Here is a 23,113-nt window from a genome sequence, read left to right as displayed (position 1 = left end):
GTATAACTAACACTCAACAAAACAAAATGTTCATTCTGTTCTAGATATATTTGTATACTAGGTTACCTAATTGAAGGGGGAGCTATATGTCCAGATCCCGAGTATCTAAAGCCCTTGCTAGAATTATTTCTCCCTACGGATATTACATCTCTTTGCCGAACAGTAGGAATGCTGGCCCACTATGCCCTGTGGATAAAGGGATTTAGTTAGAAAATCCAACCTCTAGCCCAGAGTAAGTTGTTTCCACTGCCAACTGAAGTTGCCATGATCTTTTCAGATTTGAAAGCTGAAATATCTCGTTTTACCTTGATTTCTGTTATTGACAATGTGCCCTTTGTTGTGGAAACAGATGCCTCTAATTTTGCTATTGGTGCTATGTTGTCTCAAGAAGGTAAACCTGTTGCTTTCTTCTTGTGATCCTTGAATGGTAGTGAGAGAAAACACTCTAGCATAGAGAAGGAAGCATATGCTATAGTTGAGGCATTAAAGAAGTGGCGACATTTCTTAATTGGACGTCATTTTACATTAATTGCTGACCAACGTTCGGTAGTTTCATGTTTCATTCTAAATGTAATAGTAAAATCAAGAACGATAAGATTCTAAGGTGGAGATTGGAACTGTCGTGTTACAAATTTCATATTATTTACCATCCTGGTAGTCAAAATACCATTGCTTATCCTCTATCAAGAATTTGCTGCACCCTTCCTGATTTGAAGACTCTCTCTGTTCTCCACAACTCTCTCTGCCACCCAGGAGTAACTCGTTTTTATCATTGGGTGCATAGTAGGAACTTGCCATTTTCTTTGGAGGAAATAAAGAAATTAACTGCTTCTTGTCCTACCTGTGCAGAATTAAAACCAAAATTTCTTGCTCCTTCAAACTACCTTATTAAAGCCATGTCTTCCTTTGAACGTTTAGACATCGACTTTAAAGGTCCTCTTCCTTCCAAGTCGAGGAACCGTTACCATCTGACAATAATAGATGAATATTCAAGATTTCCATTTGTGTTTCCCTGCCCAGACGTCAGCAGTAGTACTGTTATTAAGTGCCTTCATAAGCTGTTTGCAATCTTTGGAGCCCCATCATATATACATTCAGATAGAGGAGCTGCATTCTTATCTCATGAACTTCATTCCTTCCTCACCTCTATTGATATTGCTTCTAGTTTCGCCACACCTTATAATCCCCAGGGTAATGGTCTCATCAAGTGTTATAATGGTATTATTTGGAAGACAATTTCCTTGACTCTCTGATCGTCTAATCAAAATATTGATCAGTGGGGAGATGTACTAGGCGATGCATTACATGCTGTTTGATCTCTCCTTTGCACTGCTACAAATTCTACGCCTCATGAAAGATTTTTCAGACACCCCTGGAAGACAGGAACGGGTATTGGCTTCCCACTTGGTTGCTATCACCGAGACCTGTCCTACTACATTCATATAACTGCACCAATAAATATGCCCCTCTAGTAAAGTCCAGTTATTGGAGGTTAATCCTAAGTACGCTCACATTCAGTATCCTGATGGGCAGACATCGACAGGCAAAGGTTCGCCTTGAGGCGCTATGTGCCTCGAGGCGAACCTTTGCCTGAATCCTTGAAAGATGGCATGGTCTTCCCTAATATTTTAGCCCAGATTCCCTCTTCAAGCTAGCTCTGATGTTCAGACAACGTCTCCTCCACTTTGCGAGAGCAATTCATATCCTTCCCAAGTCAAAGAAAAAGATATTTTCTCGTCTCCAATAGAAGTAATCAGGTTGCCTCGTCCTGCAAGGCAGTGCCGTCAGCCCAGTTATTTGAAGGACTATATTATGTAATGTAAGTGAGGGAGAATGTAGTAGTGTCACAGTGTAGCAGCACTTCTCCCCACAGTAGTTAGTCTCTTGGACTGACAGCACTATTTATCGCTGCATTTGAATTTGTAACAGTCGTGCGTTTTAGACATGAATAAAACCTTTCGTTAAGGTAATGTCTTTGTCTCTTTATACTACACTCACCACATGAGAAACACTGGCAAATACTTTACTGAAAGGCAGTTATTTGGCAGTTGGCAAATACCAAGTGTGTGGAGGTGCATTTACATAACTATAAAATTTTTAATAAAACAGGTTCAAATTATAAATTACTAAAAATAAACCCACTTTGAATTTTACTATTAACCTTTTTTCAGTGTTTTAAAAGTTAATATTTTTACATAATTTTTCTAATTACATTAAAATGCATTTCACTGACATTTGATTTTAATTTTTCAGAAGAAAATAATTGTTCAATTTGGAATAATAATAATAATAATAATTCTCTACTCCCGAAAGACTGTTGACGGTCTACCATTATGTAAAAGAAGGAAATGTGCCATTACGAGAACTGCTGTAACCTGTATGTGTGATTAATAACGAGAATCGTCCTGCCATACAAATTATTAATAGTTCCAAATAGTACGATCAAAAACATATGTGAGTAATGTTTTATGACCGAGAAGAATTCATACTAGCCATCTTGTGTATATATGTATCGATCATGCACCAAAGATCGGAATTAGCATTTAAAAATGTGTAGAAGTTCAGTGGTATGTTAGGTCTTAATATTGCCACACGGATGTGCCCAATTATACGCTTGAGTATTTATGAAACGTTTAGTAAAACTGCACGGCAACCAGCATTTTTTTTAATATATATATGAATTATTTTATATATTTATCTCTATTTTGTGTGTGTTCAATACAGATTTAATTTTTTGATCCTTTAATGGTTTGTCACTACTCCAAATATTGTATATTGTTCTAAAGTATAGTTTGTAGTATAACAGATCTTACACTTCCTTGTCTTGCTCAACATTCCTTTTTTATTTTAGAAATGTATTTTTACATTAAAACATCATGGGGCATCCCATAAATTATAAATCTGTTTATTATAAAATCCTATCATTCCATTCCTTTTCTCTGTATTAAACAATTATTCATAATGGTTGATTTAACAATGTTATTTATACAATTTTAATACAGTTATCTCAATTAACCTTCCATTTATACACCTCAAAAACTCTTACGGCGTGGAAAATTGTGACTTTTAATCATCTCACGCATTAGAATTTTTCTAATTGCCCATTTCAATGCAATAAGTATTAGTTTGATATGCATCTCGCATTATTATTAATTAACTTATTATATATTTGATAAAATTGTAATTCAATTTTTTTGAAGGTGTTTCATAACCGTCGAATACATTTTTTGCATAATAAAAGGGTAATACTTCCGGCACGATAGGATTACCATAGATTTTTAACTCAATCAATTTGTAGCAATATGAATTATAAATTTTCTAGATTATGCAGAAATATCCATGTAATAGTTGCAAACTAATTTGTGCATTCTAAGCTTTTCTTACAAACTTTAATCTGAATCTTGCTGTCAGTTGATTTCTTTAATTCTTTTATAAAAATTTATTATTATGCAAGCAACAAATTTATAGAAGAAAAGGTGCATCAGACACGACTTTGAGTCTTCCGATAATGTATTTAAGCTAATAGAATTGTTTTAAATCATATGAATCAAATGTTCTTTCACCAATCTTGTTATTTTTCTTTATTGATATGTTGTAAATAATTTTTTTGTAATTTCCTTATTAAAGCTGATGGTGTTCTAAAATAGTTTGCTTTGCATTTATTTAAAATTTATCACTTTGGATAAGAAGGCATAATATCAATATGTCATTTTAATTTATATCTAAATAGAAATAATATATATTCACACTATATACTATTATGAAATTCATTTTAATGAAGAAGATAATCACATAGAGATAATCAGATATGTTGCCAGATGTGAAAATTTTATAATGCAACAATCGGATGAATTTGCATCTATAAGATGGACTGGAGCATTCACTAGAAAATATTTCATGAAAGTCCTATAAAAACACCTTCAATGAAATGATTTCTGAATGAGATGTGCTGCTGCACACACAAATTTGAATAAAATGGCCAACTTTTATGCAAATTATTTATTATTATTGTTTATGACAATATTTAGTTCTCTTGTATCATAATACATTTAATACTTATTATCAGAATGAATGTAAATACAACCAATGGTGTTAGACTACCTTACTCTCAGACATTTACTTCATTTAAACACACATTAATGTTCAATATAAAATTATTTTTTTATGTAAAATTATTATAGCTTTGTTATTTTATATATATTATTAGAAAGTCTTTCATAAACAAATGCCAATATTTCTACAAAAGTATTTGGTCACTTGTCTTTGATGTACAAAAATATAAAAATTAATAGTTTGTTGTAGAGTCCTTTGGCATTAGTAAGCCTTGGCATCTGTTCAATGAGTTTTGAACAAGCATCTGTAGAGATTTCATTCCAACTTGATACAATGGGCCAAGCGGTCAAGGTGGCAGCCTACTGCTTGGGAGACCCAGAATCAATGTCAGGGCCAGGTCTTTACCACCTGGCAGCACCATTGTGAGCTTGGCAAATGTTAGCACTTAGCACGTTCAGAATGTTACAGCACTTAGTACACTTTGCAAACAAGGTTTTCAGTATAATGTACTGTACTGTACTTAGTTTGAAGTGCGGTATATCCATTAGACTCATCGATTTGTTGCGTGGTACATTGCGGCAGAAAAAAACTTAATTTTTATTTACTCACTGTTCAATATGCAACTAAGATCAGATTTTTTGGTTTAAATTACAATTAAATTAAATTACAAAATGGATGTTTGGAAACCAGGCCTTCCCCACACTTCAATTATTGTCAAAATCATGTGTTATGTTTTGCAACTAGGAAGCTCATCTTTTCAAATCGCACCATGTTATGGATCTATTCTGTTTGAGATCATCTGGAAGGAGAGAAAAAGATATGTAAACATACAACTTAAATATTGAAAGTGGACATTGATCTCAATTTTGTATGTTATGCTATTGATTTCTCCCTTGTATGTTGTTTATTGCTTGTTCTCCTCCATAGTTATGAAATGCTTTTTAAGATGCATTTTCAATATTGGAACAGCCAAAAATCATTTGGAGCAAGATTTATCAAGTAATATAGTTGGACAATGACAGAAACTTTTGTTGATGAGGAATTCCTGCACAACAAGCGATGAGTGTCTTGGTGAGTTATCGTGTTGTAGAAACCACCCTCCTCGCCACTTGCCTCATTATTTCCTCCAAATTGCATATCTTGCAACCTTTGCAAACGTTGCACATAAAACACCATCCAGGTGTTCAAACTCATAATGCTCCATACTGTTTATGTGAAAGAATACAATGATCATCACTTTTTCCTTGATTTGATAAAAGATGATTTCTTCGGTAGAGACAACAAAGTGTGACAACTTCATTTTTATTTCCTGACCTCAGTCTGAATGACTTAGCAGTTCCCTACACTGAAAATGAGTCTCGAGGGGACACATTTCACAACTATGGAAGATATGAAATCGAATGCAACAGCCAAACTCCTGAATATTTTAAAAGAAGCCTTTTAACCGCTTGCCTCTACCAAGCCTCATGATGAAACCTTCATTCAAAGACAATGTTTTATATTCATAATTATTTCTCTATGGGAAGTGGTGATATCTGGGATGTCAAGTAATGGATCCGACGTGAAAAGCTGTTACGGTGGTGTCGAGAATTTTCATTATAAACAGTTTTGGTGTCAGTGCCAATGTCATTTTTAATAAAACAATATTTGTTTTCAAAATCACACTTGATGCTGCATTACAGAATTATCGCAATGTTTATTTCCTTATAAACAGTTTGAAGGAATTATCACATTATAAACTTTCAATCACCAGTGAAAGGAATTGTGATCTTTGGATAAAAAAGATAATAGGTGAAAATATCTTGTAGTCTTTTCCCTGATTAAAATTTATTTTTTTCATTTATATTCTGCGTTGCTTTCTATTTCTATACTACTTATGAATTAAAGGTCACATAAAGAAAATTTTTTGAATTTGCATTAAAAATTATTTTATCCGTTCAACTGGGCTATCTCAAGAGTAAAACTGGAGTGTGCCACTGTGCTGCAGCAAATCTTAGTGGTACAATTGAATGAGGATTGCAACCACTTCCTGTTACAAAAAGATGGTGGCATCCCATTTTCACAAAGAAATCCGACGTTTCCCGAATGAACATCCGTCTTGCCACTGGATTGCCCGTGCAATTGCCAATGACCCGACATCTCGTAATTGACCACACAGTCACCTGATCTTATTCAGTGTGGATTTTTTTTCTATGGATACTGAAGGATGTTGTCTACGTTAACGTCTCTGCCACAAAATCTGCCAGAGTTACAACAAAGTATTGCTATTGCTATCCAATTCATAAAATATAAATGTGCATGGCAATATCTTAATTGCATAACCATTTGCCATACCACACCCTGTTTCCACACAGAATGTTTGTGAATTTTTGTAAACCGACTTAGAACTTCCCTTACCCATTGATGACTGACAGATTTTTCTGCCTCGGACAGGCATCAAGGCATCAGGATTCCCCCAACAACTCCACAGATACAGGTCCTATGGAAAAGGGTCAGTAAAGCCTCACTGACCCTTTTCCATAGGACCTGTATCTGTGCAGGACTTCCAACAGATGCACCGAAGATTGAAGACTACAGTTTGTGCGCATTACGTTATTTGTCGGGATCATAGCTGTTTAACCTTCTGGTGTATGGGATTTTGGTTGCCTCACTTTTCCCCTGTACTGGGGCTCCTGCTCCCTCCCACTGGAGGAGGTTATGTATGTGTCCATTTCCTACCCATCGAAGTTAGGTGGATGTCATTTTTTGTTGGTCTACCCTCTGTATGTACAGTACATGAGACTGCATATAGGTGTTTGTGAGAAGTCGGGTGAGGATGTAATATTCTACAGGGTGTCCAGAAACGGTGAGTGCAGTTTAAAAGTAAAATAAATTAAAAATAAAAAATGTTCAAAGAAAGACACCTTATACCTCTGAGAAATTATTAATTTAATCATGCAAATGTTTTCCACCTGTTCCACAGGTCATCTTCAAGCAATTTTTACTTTTGAAATGTTATTTCGTGCAGGATCGAATGTATATGCGCAAGATATTTCAAATTTTAAAAAACCGTTGGAACATTCCATGTAAAATATAAAATATAAACAATAATAAAAACATTAATAAAATTAATTAAATAAACGTATTGATCCGCTAAATAATAAGAAATGTAAGCTGACATAATATATTTCTATATTCTATACGGGATGAGGATACGCTGTATGCTTGATTAAATGGGGTGTTTGTCAATCATGAATTTCCACGCAGTTGGCAAATTCGTTGCGTCTTTATAGTTCAAACATCTACCTGTTGTCCCTGATCTGTATATTTAAAATTTTTCCATGGTTATTGCTAACGATGGTGAGCGTACTTGTTTGATAACTTTGGCTTCATTCCAATTAATTACTGATCCCTCCGTTTGTGCCATTCTTGATAAGGTGGTAGTGCAGGAATGCTAAGCTGATTTATAAGCGGGCACCCACCATCTACAGTGCCCTCAGGAACGATAAAGATAGCACAAAAGCGGATGAATGCTCTGGGGTCTATAAAATACCATATGAAAATGATCAACTGGGCTTGAATAAAGAATACATAGGAGTCACCAACAGAGGCTTAAACAAAAGACTAAAAGAACACATGTATGACATCAGTAAAGGACACTGCACTACCACCTTATCAAGAATGGCACAAACGGAGGGATCAGTAATTAATTGGAATGAAGCCAAAGTTATCAAACAAGTACGCTCACCATCGTTAGCATTAACCATGGAAAAATTTGAAATATACAGATCAGGGACAACAGGTAGATGTTTGAACTATAAAGACGCAACGAATTTGCCAACTGCGTGGAAATTCATGATTGACAAACACCCCATTTAATCAAGCATACAGCGTATCCTCATCCCGTATAGAATATAGAAATATATTATGTCAGCTTACATTTCTTATTATTTAGCGGATCAATACGTTTATTTAATTAATTTTATTAATGTTTTTATTATTGTTTATATTTTATATTTTACATGGAATGTTCCAACGGTTTTTTAAAATTTGAAATATCTTGCGCATATACATTCGATCCTGCACGAAATAACATTCCAAAAGTAAAAATTGCTTGAAGATGACCTGTGGAACAGGTGGAAAACGTTTGCATGATTAAATTAATAATTTCTCAGAGGTATAAGGTGTTTTGAGTAGTAATATTTTAAAACTCTGAGCATTGATTCAAGTTCAAAGAAAGTTTTGTTTTCATTTTCAAACTATGGTTATTGGAAAATTATTTACTAAAACTTATGTTATCTAAATGGTGTCTGTTACATTCCTGGCACTCTTCTAATCTTGAGCGAATATTTCTCGGTACACATTGACACAAAGCCTGAGATACCGATGCCATTTCCGCTGTGATATTCTGCTTTAAGTTAATATCCTCGGCTTATTTTTGTACATCTTCTCTTTAAGAAATCCCCATAAGAAATAGTCCAGAGGACTCAGGTCTGGACTGTGTGGTGGCAAGTTAACATCACCTCTTCACAAAATCAGCTTACGGGGGAATAACTCCTTTACAGCTTCAATTGAATCGTTTGATGTGTGACAAGTGGCACCATCTTGTTGAAACCATATTCTTGTATTGAAGCCATGAAACTATTGCAAAGAGAGAAGTAAAAAATTTAAAATTATCTCACAGTATCTCTCTGATTTCACAAAGAAGTGAGGTTAACTGGCCACCACGCAGTCCAGACCTGAGTCCTCTGGACTATTTCTTATGGGGATTTCTTAAAGAGAGGGTGTACAAAAATAAGCCGAGGACATTAACTCAAAGCAGAATATCACAGTAGAAATGGCATCGGTATCTCAGGCTTTGTGTCAATGTGTACCAAGAAATCTTCGCTCAAGATTAGAAGAGTGCCAGGAGTGTAACAGATGCCATTTAGATAACAGAAGTTTTAGTAAATAATTTTCCAATAACCATAGATTGAAAATAAAAACAAAACTTTCTTTGAACATTTTTTATTTTTAATTTATTTTACTTTTAAATTGCACTCGCCCTTTCTGAACACCCTGTACGTCTAGTTCCAAGAACAATTCGGCAAGAATTACTCACTTTGTCAGAGGATGGAAAATTTTGATGAATTTAAAGTAACCGGAAGTCTTACAATCTTCATAGGCTATTTCCTTGACACCAGGCAAGAAAGGTTGATCACGTCTTGCCTCATGATAGAGATTAAGTTTAAAATTTAGTCCGAGACAGAGGGACTCGGGAACTTACGATAAAGCGTCGGCATATAAATTAATTCAAGAACGAGACCAGTTTAACAAATAAAACAAAATAAGATTTTAATAAAGTCAAAAATTAAATACAGTAATTGGAAGCTATTCTACCTTTATATTCTAAAGTCACTAAGTTCCGAGAGTGAGAGTTTATATAATATCTGATATTATACCTCTTTTAATGTTTGTCGATCTTTGTTTGGTAGCGATAATTCAGAGGGGAGATAGAGGCACAGACCAAAATAACTACGAAAAACTGACGACGAAGGCCAATTCTTATAGTGTCTCCTGTGTGTGGGAGGGTGTATGCAAACATGGTGGTTTTGAACCCTTTTATTTGAAAATTCTCTCCAATCGTGGGTCGGTATTTCAACCATCTGACAGGATGTCTAGATGAGTCATGCAGGCCAGAAGTCTTGTCATCAGTGATGATAACATCTAGCTCAAGAAGTGGATGCAGAAAGGAAGTTCTATTTCCTTGTTCACATTGAATTTTTATCATCAAAAAGTGGAAAAAGTGTCACTTTTAACATCGAAAATTAATTTATAAAAATAATTCTATTCCTACATTCGGATTCTCACATCACTCCCCATTTTTTCAAAATCATGCCACATTTCAATTAGGTGTAATTTTTCTCATAACATTAATAAAGAGGTAATTTTCACACACGTGATAAATTTCATACACTCTCTCATAAATTTAGATTAACATAATTGTGCCTATACATTGGCCATAACCCCTTGGCTCCTTTAATTACTATTGAAGTAACTTTTTCGACAAAAAAATTGAAAAATACCATTGAAAAATATTATTTATTTGAATTGAAAAAAGTTGTTTTTTCGAATTTTTATCAATTTGTAAAAATTGGTTCCTAAATGGCACCTTCTCCTATGGATAGCCAACTTTACAGGGGCCTCAGAGCCTGAAACGGTGGCTTCTTTGCATAATATTTCTGTCATGCTGGAAAGCTGCCATTCGTCGTTTATCTTTAAAAATAATTTAAAAACGAAAACATGACAAAACATAAAATGAAAATAAATTTATTGACAAAGACATATTTTAAATCATTACAAATAATAAAAAGAATAAAACATAATTATAAAATACAATATTATACTATCATACGTGAATGTACAGTACTCTGTATATTTACTGAATGTAGCAAACAATAATAAAATACATTATTATGAATTGGCTATGAATATATACCAAACATAGAAAAAAATAATAAAATACAATATTATTTATATATTTGCTGTGATTATATACCAAATATAAAAAACAATAATGCGATATAAAGTGATACATTTGCACAACTAAATAATATAAAAAAGTGAATAAAAGTCATATAATTACGAATAAAAGTATATATCTTATTATTATTTACAATATCTACAAAATTATTTACAGTGATAATAATGAAAGTTTTCAAAAAATACTGTGATCTAAGACGTAAGAAAATTTATGGTATAAAAAAGAGTAAAGTTTGTTTAAAATTTTTCCATTGTATGGTATATTTTAAAACAGGGTGCTGGACACAATGGCACATCACAAATTTGACAGTAATACCGGGTTTCTTTTTCTATTCTTTTCCCTGCACCGTCATGCTTAGTTTTACATACGGCACAGCGTCTAGCGGGAGTTTTTTTTTTTTTTTTTGTCAGTCGCCGGAAGAAGGTCCAGGAAATGTCTTTCCGTCAGTCTAAGCAGACCTGGAGTTCTCGGACTAAGACCAAAGATATTGGCACAGGCAGCGCTACACCTGCTATCGGAAACTTTTGTACTTACTGTACAATACACATTTCCATTTAGCAAATGTTTATTACAAGTTGCTCATCTAAGAATTACATGCAGGTGTTTGGAAGTTCTTTCTAAATGCCTTTATACGTAAATAATTTTACAGAAATATGAATAACATATCACCGTTTATGATTGTTGAGTATAATATATATATGTTTTCAAAAATTTATAAAATTCAAGACTTGAAAAAATCAAAAAAGTTTTTCGTATAAACATTCGATCAATCTGTTATATGTTACGTAGACAGGTATATTTTCTCAAAAAAAATCACGCAGCTTACTAAACTGACGTAGACATACAATATAGCTTATAGTTTACAACGCCACTAGTTTGAGGGGGGCGGTTGAAGTTGTAAAAGTAGGTCAACACACATTTGTGCATCGATGGTGTGTATTTGATTTTGTTTATGTTATTTATACTATTATAATAACAGAGCACTATAATAAGCGATTATTACCTTATTATATGAACTACTATACATGTATTATTTTTTTATGTATTACGGAAGTACCACAATAAACCGGAATTACTTTGTTTTTTAGAAAGACTTGTGGCTGGATGATTCTGAAAAAACGTTTATAAACGTAAAATAGTATGAATATACATATAAATTTAATAAACTCGGGTAAAAATAAATGAGAGTAATGATTTATGATTGTTTGCATATGTTTATAGCTGACAAAGTATCTTCGAGAAGGCACGGCTTTTTGCTTGAAAATTCCCACCCCACAAACCCGAATCGAAGCTTATTTGTCGAAGGATAGTCAATTAGCTATAATGTATCAATTACAGCTCAACAAGCATGTGACCGACAGTTTGTTTTATCCAATAAACAAAAGAAGGTTGTTCTATAGATATAACATGGGAAGGAGGAGTATTGTACAAACTGTAATCAAGTCTGTAGCGATCTGAGCTTTGATTTGCTTGTTTGTATGTGTCTTTTGACTGACTCAACCAATAAATGTTTTGTCACCACCTCCGAACCATAAATATTTCGCGAAATACCGTCCTCTTCCATTGTAAAGCAATTAGAGGGTGAGGAGGCAGATTATTGGCTGATAAAATCGATAGTCAACTTCTTTTACACTGTAGTCGGTTACTTTCTGTCTATGTTGATATTAGATCGACGAATCATCCACCTGTGAAAACAGTGGAGCTCAAATTTCCACTAAGTACCATCCCTCTCAGGTGTAGCTGTACGCTATATATTTTTGTTGTAAATATAGATTTAAGTTTAGTTTAGTATCTTTCCTTTTTCTATTCTTTGTCTCATCTTCTAGAACTTTCTTGCTTTGTCTTTCTGGTTCATTATCCCTTGGGTGGGATTACCAATTCCAAGAAAGGTGTACGTAAACAAAGGGTGAGGCAAGGCCCTGGGGCCGATGAACAAAGGGAAGAGACACTTTTGGTCGGAACTCTCAACGAGGACGGACGGAGAGAAGGAAGGCACGAGATAGCTAGCACGACAATCGGAGACCACTAGGTTTCGATAAAGAAACTTGTACTCGAATTCTGAAGAATAAGGGCGGAATTAGGGTAGCCACCCGATCGAATTTGAAACGATTGAAGGTGTGACGACCGGCAAAAACCGGCCAGTCCGTTTTAAATTTTATTGTTCAAACCCCGATCAAGATTCAAAGGATGTGCAGTCTTCCGCCGGCAAACTCACTTCCCTCCTCCCCGGATCTAACCTCTGAGTCAGGGAGATCGACTCATCATCGCAGCGGACGAGACCGGGAGTATAAATAGGGGGGAGATATCTAAGAACGGGGTCGGTCGCTGAAGGTCCGCACAAGCCACCCGACCCGTAGGATCCGTCCCGAGAAGCGAGGGCCGAGACACGAAGTCACCGAAGCCCGCCGACGACGAGCCGCCCGCCCGATCCTCCCGCTTCCCTCCACGACCGGAGAACTGAGAAGATTAATCCTACGATTACAGCTAATCCTAGGAAGAGGTATGATCCCCCCCTAAATTTGTAAACTCTCTCTCTCGCGGTTAGGAACGGAACGCGTTAGATCTTTTGTATCTGTTTACCGTCTAAATAAATCTTATATGTGTTGTCCTGTTATACGGATATTGCCTTTCTTTATCGACGACCCCACACACACTCCTCCACTCGACCTGACAAGTAACTGACCGATCCCGACAAGTCGGGATATCGCGCAAAATTAGCCATCCTTGACAGTGGGGCGGGTCTTGCCGACCTATTCGCCGAGAACAAGGAGGTCCGACTTCCGTCCTACCTCCCGGCATTTCCCACAAAGGCTACGTTCACCCCAAGGAAGCTAGCGAAAGAAATTGAAAAGAGTGCCGACGGATAACACGAGGAGCAACATTCACCTCAAGAAAAACATCAAACTAGTATCCCACCCAAGTCTTTGAAAAAAACAGGAAAGTTCCGGGTATTTCTACCTTTTTTCTTTTTCTTCTATTTTTCATCTTCTCTTCTTTCCTTAGTTATAATTAGCATAAGTATTAGTTTGTAAGTTTCGGCCCGCGTATAGTTGTCGCGCTCGTCGATCTTTTGTTCGTTAGTATAGATTGTAACGTGTGTGTGTATAGTAGTTACTTGTAGTTGTTGGGATCCAAAGAACCTGTTTAGAGCGAAAATAAATTACTTTGTCACGTGAATAAAATATAGTTATTTATTTCTACTATCGTGCTCGCTGGACCTTGTACTTGTCGCCCTAAACATCACACAGGCTACAGTCTTTGAAATATGTAAACAATCGTTATAAAATTGCTTGTTTCTATCGTTTTTTAGCTCTAATTAGCTAATTTATTGTTCTTAGAGAGTATTTAGGTGAGTAAACATTATTTTAGAAATGTGAAGATATAAATTATTTGTGAAAGTGAACATTTCCCCTCGCTGTTGCAATTGTTGCCTATGCAATGTTTACATATGAGAAAATATGTAAACAATTGCATGTAAAATTGCGTAGTATAGTCGATTATTGTAAAAATTGCCGAAATAATATAAAAATAATGTTTCTTATACATTATCACTAAGAAAACTTTTGTTGACTTGGACCCTCAGATGACTCATCCACTCCCCTCCTAGGAGAGTAATTAGAGAAGTAGTGTGAATAATGGCAATAACTTCTCACTTGCTGTAGCTAGCAGTTTGTTTTCTTTTCAAACGAAAGATATGTGTGACTAATAAATGCACGATATTTTAGCGAATTTATATAAATAAATAAATTGTTTTCTGTTTAGTTCGGAAATTTAAAATTTTATTATAATTTTAAATTCGTGAATAACAAAATACAAAACTACGGTAAACTGTAATATGACTTTGCTAGTAAACGAAAAAAACAGACTGAATGTAGCGCGAATTTGAAGCGAGATACAACACTTGAAACGACACTTGCATCTGTAAACATGCTTTTCCTGCAAAACATCATGTTTTTGATAGAAGAACGCAGAGTTTTTATGAAAATTCTGTATATGAATATTTTTCATTATCTTATTATCAGAGAAAGATTTTTATCTGTCCTACATTGCTTGAGCCACACTACCCCCTGGACTTTGTCATGAAGAGAGAAATAGTATATTGTAAACAATGACATTTGACACCATAAGGCTATACAAGGGTGCAGTTCGTTTAGTACAAAAAAGAATTTTTACACAAGTACAGTACAAACAATTTCTTATATCACAATAATACTTATTTTATAATTATTAGTTTCTAGCTTTATATGCTGACATAAAAGCTTTACAAAAAACCCACGAAAAATCAGAATAATTTATATTACGCCATTTTATAAAATGAATTCCTATAAAGCTTTATTTATTTTATTATCTATTATTTAGAAACTTATTATTTTTCATATAACACAAAACTGGCAAGGAGACACCTAGCACAGGCAGATACACAGCTGGATGACCTTGAGAACAGCTGATTGTAAACTTTTCGCGGGATGTTCCAAAACAACGCCTGAGGGGGTGTAAGTTTTCTACACACGTCAGAACTAGTTACTGTAAATACTCGAATGTATTTCGTTATTTTCTAATAATTTTTATACCAGTTTCTTCTTATCATTTATATTATATGTTGAGACTAATATCATTAACCTAACATTGTTTTTTTGTGTTTTACAGGAAAAACACCCACAAAAATAAAAAAACATTTTAATACACCAATTTATGAAATACATTTCTAAAAGATTTTAGCATAAAACTTTATTTCTTTTGTTAGGTATTATTTAGAAACGAATTATCTGTCACATAACAAAAAATCGCGACGGATCACGTGACACGCGCCGCAGTTCGGTGTACTATGCTTAATGTCCTTGAAGACAGCTGTTTGTTTAAGCTGGCGAGATATTCCCAAGTAACTTTCAGGGGAAGACTGGCTTTTAGCCAGATGTGCATCAGTTAACGTGAACACTCAAATACATTACGAAATTTTCGATCATGAATACTCTTTCAATAGGTGGGAACCGAAAAAATGGTCCAAAATATAAACTTCTATTGGATGTATAATTTCAAAACTTGCTGAGGTCATAAACGACATCCAATAGAATGTATCAAAAGCCTTTCCTGACTTATCTCGCCCATAGGGAGAATAGAAACGATTTTTGAAAATTTGACGTGTATACACGTCAATGGGCTGTAGCATTAACGTAACGCTTGACGTCTATAGACGTCAATGGGCGTTAAGGGTTGGCCATAAGTATGACTTAAAATTATACATGTGTGAGAATGAATACAAATAAAATATAAAATTGGTAAAACAATGGACTTCTCATGTGTTACAGATGCATAAACGTGCTGTCCTTTGAGGGGGAAAACTTTATAATTACAGATTAAAACATGCTGTCTGATTGAAATTGTCGATAGTTCTTCTTCCAAAAGTTGTTCGATTATCTGTTGACACTGGTTTGAATAACTTCTTACTTTGATGATGCCTTGTTAATAATTGTTCTGTTTATTTTGTAAGTTTATAGTTAAAGTTGAGATGTGGTTTTCTTCACTGCCGTGGGGCTTTCTTTAAGTTTTCTTCCTTCTGTTTGAGATTCCAACAGTCATCAGTTCAGTTGTCCTTTATGGATCATTTGTTGACACTTTTGTTGACTGTAGGTGTGCTGTTAACAACTGTTCTCAAAGTTCACAAAGTTAAAAAGAAATCAAACACAAATTCATAATAAAAATTTTTAAATGACTTCGGTAGGTTCAAGAGGTATTATTATTATATAATCAAGATGGGTTGATGATGATGATGATGATAAGTGCAGAGCCCAAATGGTTAGGAGTTGAAAGTTGAAATTTGGTAGACAGTTAGGGTACGTCAGGAGAACGTACACTAAGAAGGGATTTTTCGAAATTCCCACCGCAGGGGAGAGGGTTAAGGATTACCCCAAAGAACTCGGCTTCTACTGTACTATTTTAGATGCTCTTTTGCATTTATGCGAGAAATCAAACATATTTTTAGACCTTTCTAAAAATTCTCAATGATATTTAGTGTTCCATGGTATATAAAGTTGACGCGGAGAGCATCTGTGCATAAGTTTGCTTTATTCAAACTCTTTGTCTTAATGTTCGATTTATGTTCAAATTTATATTTATGAATGATTCTGGAAGATCCAGCTTATTTTTTGAATTTAGTAAACTCAAAGAACCCAGAAAGAGTTACAAAAACGTTTATTATTTATCACTTACAAGGGAATTGTCGGAGTGCCTTCTAATAAATATTAATAAAATTTAGTTAATAATTACGTTAAAATTATACAAATTCTATGACAAATTTGTGGTATTCACTAAAAGTGTTAATCAGAGTTATTAGCAATCAAATGTCATACTATTTTATAGGGGTTTAACACAAATATGCAAATTTTTAGAAGCGAAAGGGTCACGGAGGAAGACGGCGATATTACATTTAGAATAAATTCTAGAATTTTTGAAAATGGGAGAATTAAATGTAAATATTCAAAACATTATAGCAGAATTTAAACGTTTATGTGATAATGTTTGGCCTACAGAAAAGATTTGTGGGCCTAATATTTTCAGACGTTGATAAACAGGTAGCCAAACTGCTTTTTAATGCATTTAACGATATTTTAAGTAGTTATATAAGTAGAAATGACGAAGAGTTTCGTCAGATGGAAAATAATAATTTGGTTACAGATAAGCCTATTTCAGATAATAAAATAGCACGTCTGCTTCAAGAGAAAGAAATTGATAATGCAGATACTGACTGCGAATCAAGATATTCAGATGATGATGAAAAATCCGATAAGAATATAATCTCAACAAAACGAAAAGAAGAAATTCTTAACTCGCATAAGAAACACCCAAAATGGAAATTACACACATTACAGCGGAAAGGAGCTAAAGAATTAAAACGTTTTAGTGATTTATATAAATGGGGAAAACAAATTTAAATCTCAAAAGCATAGAATTGAAACGTTAAAAATCATTAAAGAACGTACTAAACAAATGTTTGACGAAGCTCGAGGCAGCTATAAAATTGTTAATGGAAATCAATTAAAAATATGGGCATTGCAGAAATTTTTTCAACTGAATAGTTCAATTAAGTTTACAGCTAGTGATTCTTGGGTTGCAAAATTTAAAGAATATAGATTAGTATCTCGAAAGATTACAAAACTTGTAAATAAAACAGAAATAGCGAACGAAAAGGATATTTCAGTAAAAGTTGCGCAATTTCAAACAACAGTAAAAAATTTATTGCCATCTTATTCGCGTAACTTCGTATTCGATACGGATCAGTGTGGTTTTTCATACGAAATGATTTTACCAAGAACACTTTCGTATAAAGGAGAGAAAAATACTTTTGGATTTGCACGTTCTCCAAGTAATAAAGTTACGCATTCCTACACTGTTCAATATTTAATTAATGCTAACGGACAAGTTGTAGGTAATGTATTTATTTGCTTACAAGAGGCTCGTGGAATCTTTGGACGTAGAGTTCAAGCATCGCTGTTCAATGCCCCAAACGTAACTGTAACTGTTACAGCTAGCTCATCTGGCAAATTATCTACAGCAATTAATACGTCTTTTATATAGTTTGTAATATCTCCAAATATAACAGGAAACTCTTTATTAATAATTGACTCGTGGAGTGGACAAACAAATATTAATATTTATAATACAGTATTTCAAACATCTACAAATCAAAATTCATGCGAAATATTAATTATTCCACCAAAGTGTACGTCTATATGCCAACCTTTAGATGTCAGATTTCATAGACAGAACTTTTAGCTAAAGAAATATTAAATGCTATACAATTATTCTGTAATGATTCTTCGATGAAATTGTTTTGGACAACTAGAAATGGCATTATAAAATTTCATTCGATTCTTCATCATCAATTATCTGTGCCAATATTTAATAACTTGATTAAACATGCATGGTTTGGACTCATAAATGAAGAAAAGTGTCAATTCTTAAATGTAAAACAAGTTTGATTTCTTTTTTAAACACTGACAGTTTAAGTTGTTTTGAGAGTAATTGCCAAAATCTTCGATTTGTTAAATGTGCACGATGCCAACAGGTTTGTGGCCGTCAGCCATATTTTAGTTATATATATATATATATATATATATATATATATATATAGTTCATAAGTCCTGTATTTCGTTTCTATTTTCTTCTCTCATTCCTACTTTCGTACGTTCTTCCCATTGTCTCAAAGCGACTCATACGTGAACCGTTACCGCTCGAGGGGAAGGGTTGCCCTTTCCAAGAACCAAGTGTCAAACAAAGGAGGAGATTAAGACTTCCCCAAAATTGGGGATATGGACAAAGAAAGTATAGGCCCAAGGCAGCGTAGGAAAAAGAAAGGAGACACTTTTCTGGCTGGACATCGGAGGATACAGACGTAGTAAGTAGTGCTCCAGACTGAGAAAGAAAGGGGACTACGAATTGAGAGAGAACCTACCGAGACCAGAGAGGAAAGGAGGCTACGAAGACCTCTAAGGCATCGAGAGAACCGAAGAATCTAGGCATAGAGCTACTGGAGGAGTAGAGCGAGACTACTACGATTTTGTGTGAGCGTAAAAATCATCAAGGACGTTAACTACACGACTTGGGCCCGGGTACTTCCTATCTGCCTTTTCTCTACTTTTCTTAGTCTATCCATTCCCTTTCCTTATTTGTTCTAAGGTAGTTATAAGGTTAGTTGTAAATTAGTTATTAGGTCTCCTTTTTTTTATTTTCATGTTCATTTGTGTTATGCGCGCATTGTATATATGTGAAGTAACAGGAAGTGACCTGCCTCCCCCCCTGTAAAGTTATAGAAGTAACTATATTGAGTTGGGATCCGTGAATTAAAAGAACCGCGTTCAGAAGAAATAAAAGGAGTATTCATTGTGTAATTTTTCTCTCCGTGTCGTTAATTGATACCGTTACTCGCGGACTGGCAGATATTTCCTTCCGGACTACCACAGGTTCTTTGTTTATTTCGCTTTGTTGAAAAATATCATGTAAATAGTTGCCCATCTAATAATTTGTGAATATAATAACTTTTAAATATATCTATTAAAATGTATTTATTTATTACGTTTCGATTGTTTTCTTTATATTTATTCTATCGTTACTTTTATATTAAATTTCATTGTTAAAGTAATATATATATATGTTACCGGCAAGACCTGATTTTACGCCAAACTAGTTTGGCGTAAGTGAGTTAGGCCAAACTAGTTTAGAATTATTATTCAAGTATATTAATGGTTAAAATACAATTAAAAGGCAATCAATTAGATGAACAATATTTATTTAAACATAGTCTACTTAATTATAAAAAACGGGGTTAATGTTACCCTAGGTATCAAAGATGGCGGCTCGTCTCCGATTCCAGCAATCAGAAGACAGGGAACAATGGGGACGCACGTTTTAACCTAACCTAACCTATTCTAATAAATTACCATAATTATTAGCAACCAAATTATTAGAATAGGTTAGGTTAGAACGCGCGTCCCCGCTGTTCCCTGTCTTCTGATTGCTGGAATCGGAGACGAGCCGCCATCTTTGATACCTAGGGTAACATTAACCAAAAATGGTATTGATTAGAAGTGACACAACACTTGTACAAAACTATAAAATAAAAATAAGCTAATCAGTACTTATCAGTTTATATTTTTTGTTTTTTTATTAAGCCATGCACTTTTAAAGGTAATTAACTTTCGAAAATATTTTCAAAAATTTAAACGAAATAATAAAAATAACTTTTAAAATCAAACTGAAATTAAAAATGAACTTATTTGTGTTTTATGATAAACTTAAATTAACCATTAATATACTTGAATAATAATTCTAAACTAGTTTGGCCTAGGCAAAACTAGTTTGGCGTAAAATTGGGTTTTGCCGGTAACATATATATCTAATATTTTATAACATTTATTTGAGTTTATTCCTTATTCTACTCTGTAAATGTAATAGTGATACCTCGGTTTTCGTACTGTTTAATACTAAAAAAAAAATAAGAAATTAATATAAAATGAGTGTAAAAAACTAATACGATGGTTTCCGAAACAGAATCGCCATCTAACTGTTTTTGATTGATCGGAATTAATAATAACTGTTGGCATCTTCAATTGTTTGCGGTCTCTGTTTCGTTAGCACATTTACGCCTTTCACTACATTAGCCTCCTTTTTGTTTCCTTTTTCTCCGCAACGAAACTTATCGTGGATGGTGACTTCCCATACAGTACATGCGACCGATTTCAGCAATCTTAATGCCGCTCTCGTATTTTTTAATGATTTCCTTCAACTCGATCGTGTTCCTGGCCTTCTTCGAAGGGCTACTGGCTCTGGAAACTTTCTTTGGTCCCACGATGGAACTAAAAGGAAGGGAAGCAATGGAATTGTTTGGCTAGATGTGCAGAGTAATGCTCATACAGCAAGAAACAACGCCACGATGACTTGTGAGCAGAAAAACGCTAGGGTCGCTCTTCGTTTTCGCAAAATTAGCAACGAGATCATGTGGCACGTTAACAAAATCCAAGGTAAATTTTTTGGAAAAAATCAACGAAAACCAAAGTCAACGAAAATTGAGGTATTACTGTATCTTCCTCCGCAGCCCTTTCACTACTAAAAATTTTCATATTTGTTTTAAACTATTATAAAATAGTGCGACATTTGATTGGCATTAATCCTGATTAACACTTTTAGTAAACATTACAAATTTAATATAGAGTTTGTATACTTTTAACGTAATTAAACTAAATTTTATTAATTCTTCCCAAAATTCCAGAATTTATTCTAAATGTAATATCGCCGTCTTCCTCCGCGACCCTTTCACTTCTAAAAATTTGCATGTTTGTGTTAAACCACCATAAAATAATACGACATTTGATTGCTAATAAAATTGATTAACACTGCTGATTAACACTTTTAGTGAATACTACAAATTTGTTATAGAGTTTGTATACTTTTAATATAATTATTAACTAAATTTTATTAAAATCTATTAGAAGACACTCCGACAGTTTCATTATTAGTGGTACTACACACTGGTTAGTGTTGCAGTGAGTCTTAATTGTCGTCAACCTGGTGTGGTAAGCAGATATCTAAATATTTTCTAATTAGTCTCGGAAGAGGGGGACCTAATTCTTGCTCTTGATGAAAACGGGTAAGATCGGCTATAATCTATCAATAATAATACCAATCTTTGCTATCGTTACTTTTTGCCCAAGCAACATCGGGCTCATCTGCTAGTTATCTTATATTTTACCAATCTTCAAATAAAGATCTGTTGATACGGACTTATGTGCGGTTATTTATCTTATTGGGAACTGCTTGTTTTTCTTTAATCGAATGTACAAACATTAACACTTACCCTGCTAGAAATGTAATATTACTTTTCTCAATATATCCTGTTATTTCTAGCTTTAAAACGTAACATTAAGTTTTCAGCATGGAAAATACAATTTCTTTTGTAGCACTGAAATTTCTGAAATTTACGAAACAAAATTTATGAACACGTGGATAGCGGCAGCATCGGTATCGTTCGCCATCCGGAATACTTAACGCACGCGCCGAAACGTAAGCGGATTGTCGCTCGTGCGGTTGCCCCGCCGCGCGGCCGAGATGCGTTTGCGACACCACTTTTCCTTGCCGTGTCGCCCTCCTACGAGAAAACTTATAGGAATCGTTACCGCAGGCACGAATTTTGTGACACCTGCCTTTGGGATTATCTCGGGCGAGTGCCTCTCGATGACATTGTCACACTCGGTCAGTTCGAATAATTGAAACTTTAAAGTCTCTCCTAAAAATGCTGGCAAGTGGATGTGTTTTATACTGTAATAGGAATTTGGAAGGAAGAAGTATTGTTTCCGACGTGTTCTGTAATTTTTTATATTCAATCCTGTGTATTGTCTTCTTTATCTTTTATGTTTAATTAAAGCTCGAGGTTTGATTAGCGCTTTTTTTAAATACGCTACGAAGATATATTCGGGAGTAAAAAATCCAAACAAAGTAAACCGCGTGTCCGAAAATTGTAAACGTTATGTAAAATCTAAACAACAGATGGCGCCACATGTCTTTTTACATTCGATGTATAAAATTTGAAAATATTTTAAAATTTTATTTTACAGTAGAGCGTCGATAAGTGGAACGTCGGTAAGTGGAATGGCCGGAAAGTGGAACGATTTTCAGTCGGACTGTGTCGTGCCGAATCGAATGTTTTTGATACTAAATTTACTTCTAAAGTATAATTTTCATGTTTTTTATATTTTTTAATATATTTATTTTGTTTGTACAAAATGCAGAAATAATTTTTAACGATGCGATAGCCTCGATGATTATTATAAACATTTTCGTTAGGCTTAAAATCGACGAAAATTCAACGCGAAGCGACACGCAACGGAGAAAAATTCAACAGGAAGCGATACGCAACGGAGAAAAATTTGAACATCGGACAGGTTAATGTATTTTTTCGTACAAAGTCGGAAACTGGAACAAATCATTAACTGGAAGGACCCCAGTTCCCAATTGGTTCCACTTATCGACGCTCTACTGTATTTGTGTTTAAATAATATCATCTCCAGT

At 34.4% G+C, this 23,113-nt stretch overlaps 2 protein-coding genes across 4 annotated transcripts in view; both read left to right on the top strand.

Annotated features, from left to right (window-relative positions):
- The window catches only part of LOC136974209 (ras-related protein Rab-35-like), an 81,787-nt gene extending 78,141 nt beyond the window's left edge, over positions 1 to 3,646 (top strand). For 2 of the 3 annotated variants that reach the window (XM_067269033.1, XM_067269031.1), the window contains exon 8: positions 2,257 to 3,646. The gene's annotated coding sequence lies outside the window, so the exon portion shown is untranslated. Of the gene's footprint in view, positions 1 to 2,253 lie in introns of all 3 variants that reach the window. The other variant, XM_067269032.1, reaches the window with a different exon arrangement.
- On the top strand, positions 555 to 1,253 carry LOC136974169 (uncharacterized). The gene has a single exon (XM_067268972.1). The coding sequence runs from the start codon at positions 555 to 557 to the stop codon at positions 1,251 to 1,253; it is 699 nt and encodes a 232-aa protein (XP_067125073.1).
- Positions 3,647 to 23,113: the final 19,467 nt, after the last annotated feature.

This window comes from Centruroides vittatus, unplaced genomic scaffold (genome assembly GCF_030686945.1).
Source record: "Centruroides vittatus isolate TY-2023 unplaced genomic scaffold, ASM3068694v2 contig_345, whole genome shotgun sequence".
Classification (NCBI taxonomy): domain Eukaryota; kingdom Metazoa; phylum Arthropoda; class Arachnida; order Scorpiones; family Buthidae; genus Centruroides; species Centruroides vittatus.
Note: the sequence above shows the minus strand (reverse complement) of the source record. Positions and strands in the feature narration are given on the sequence as shown.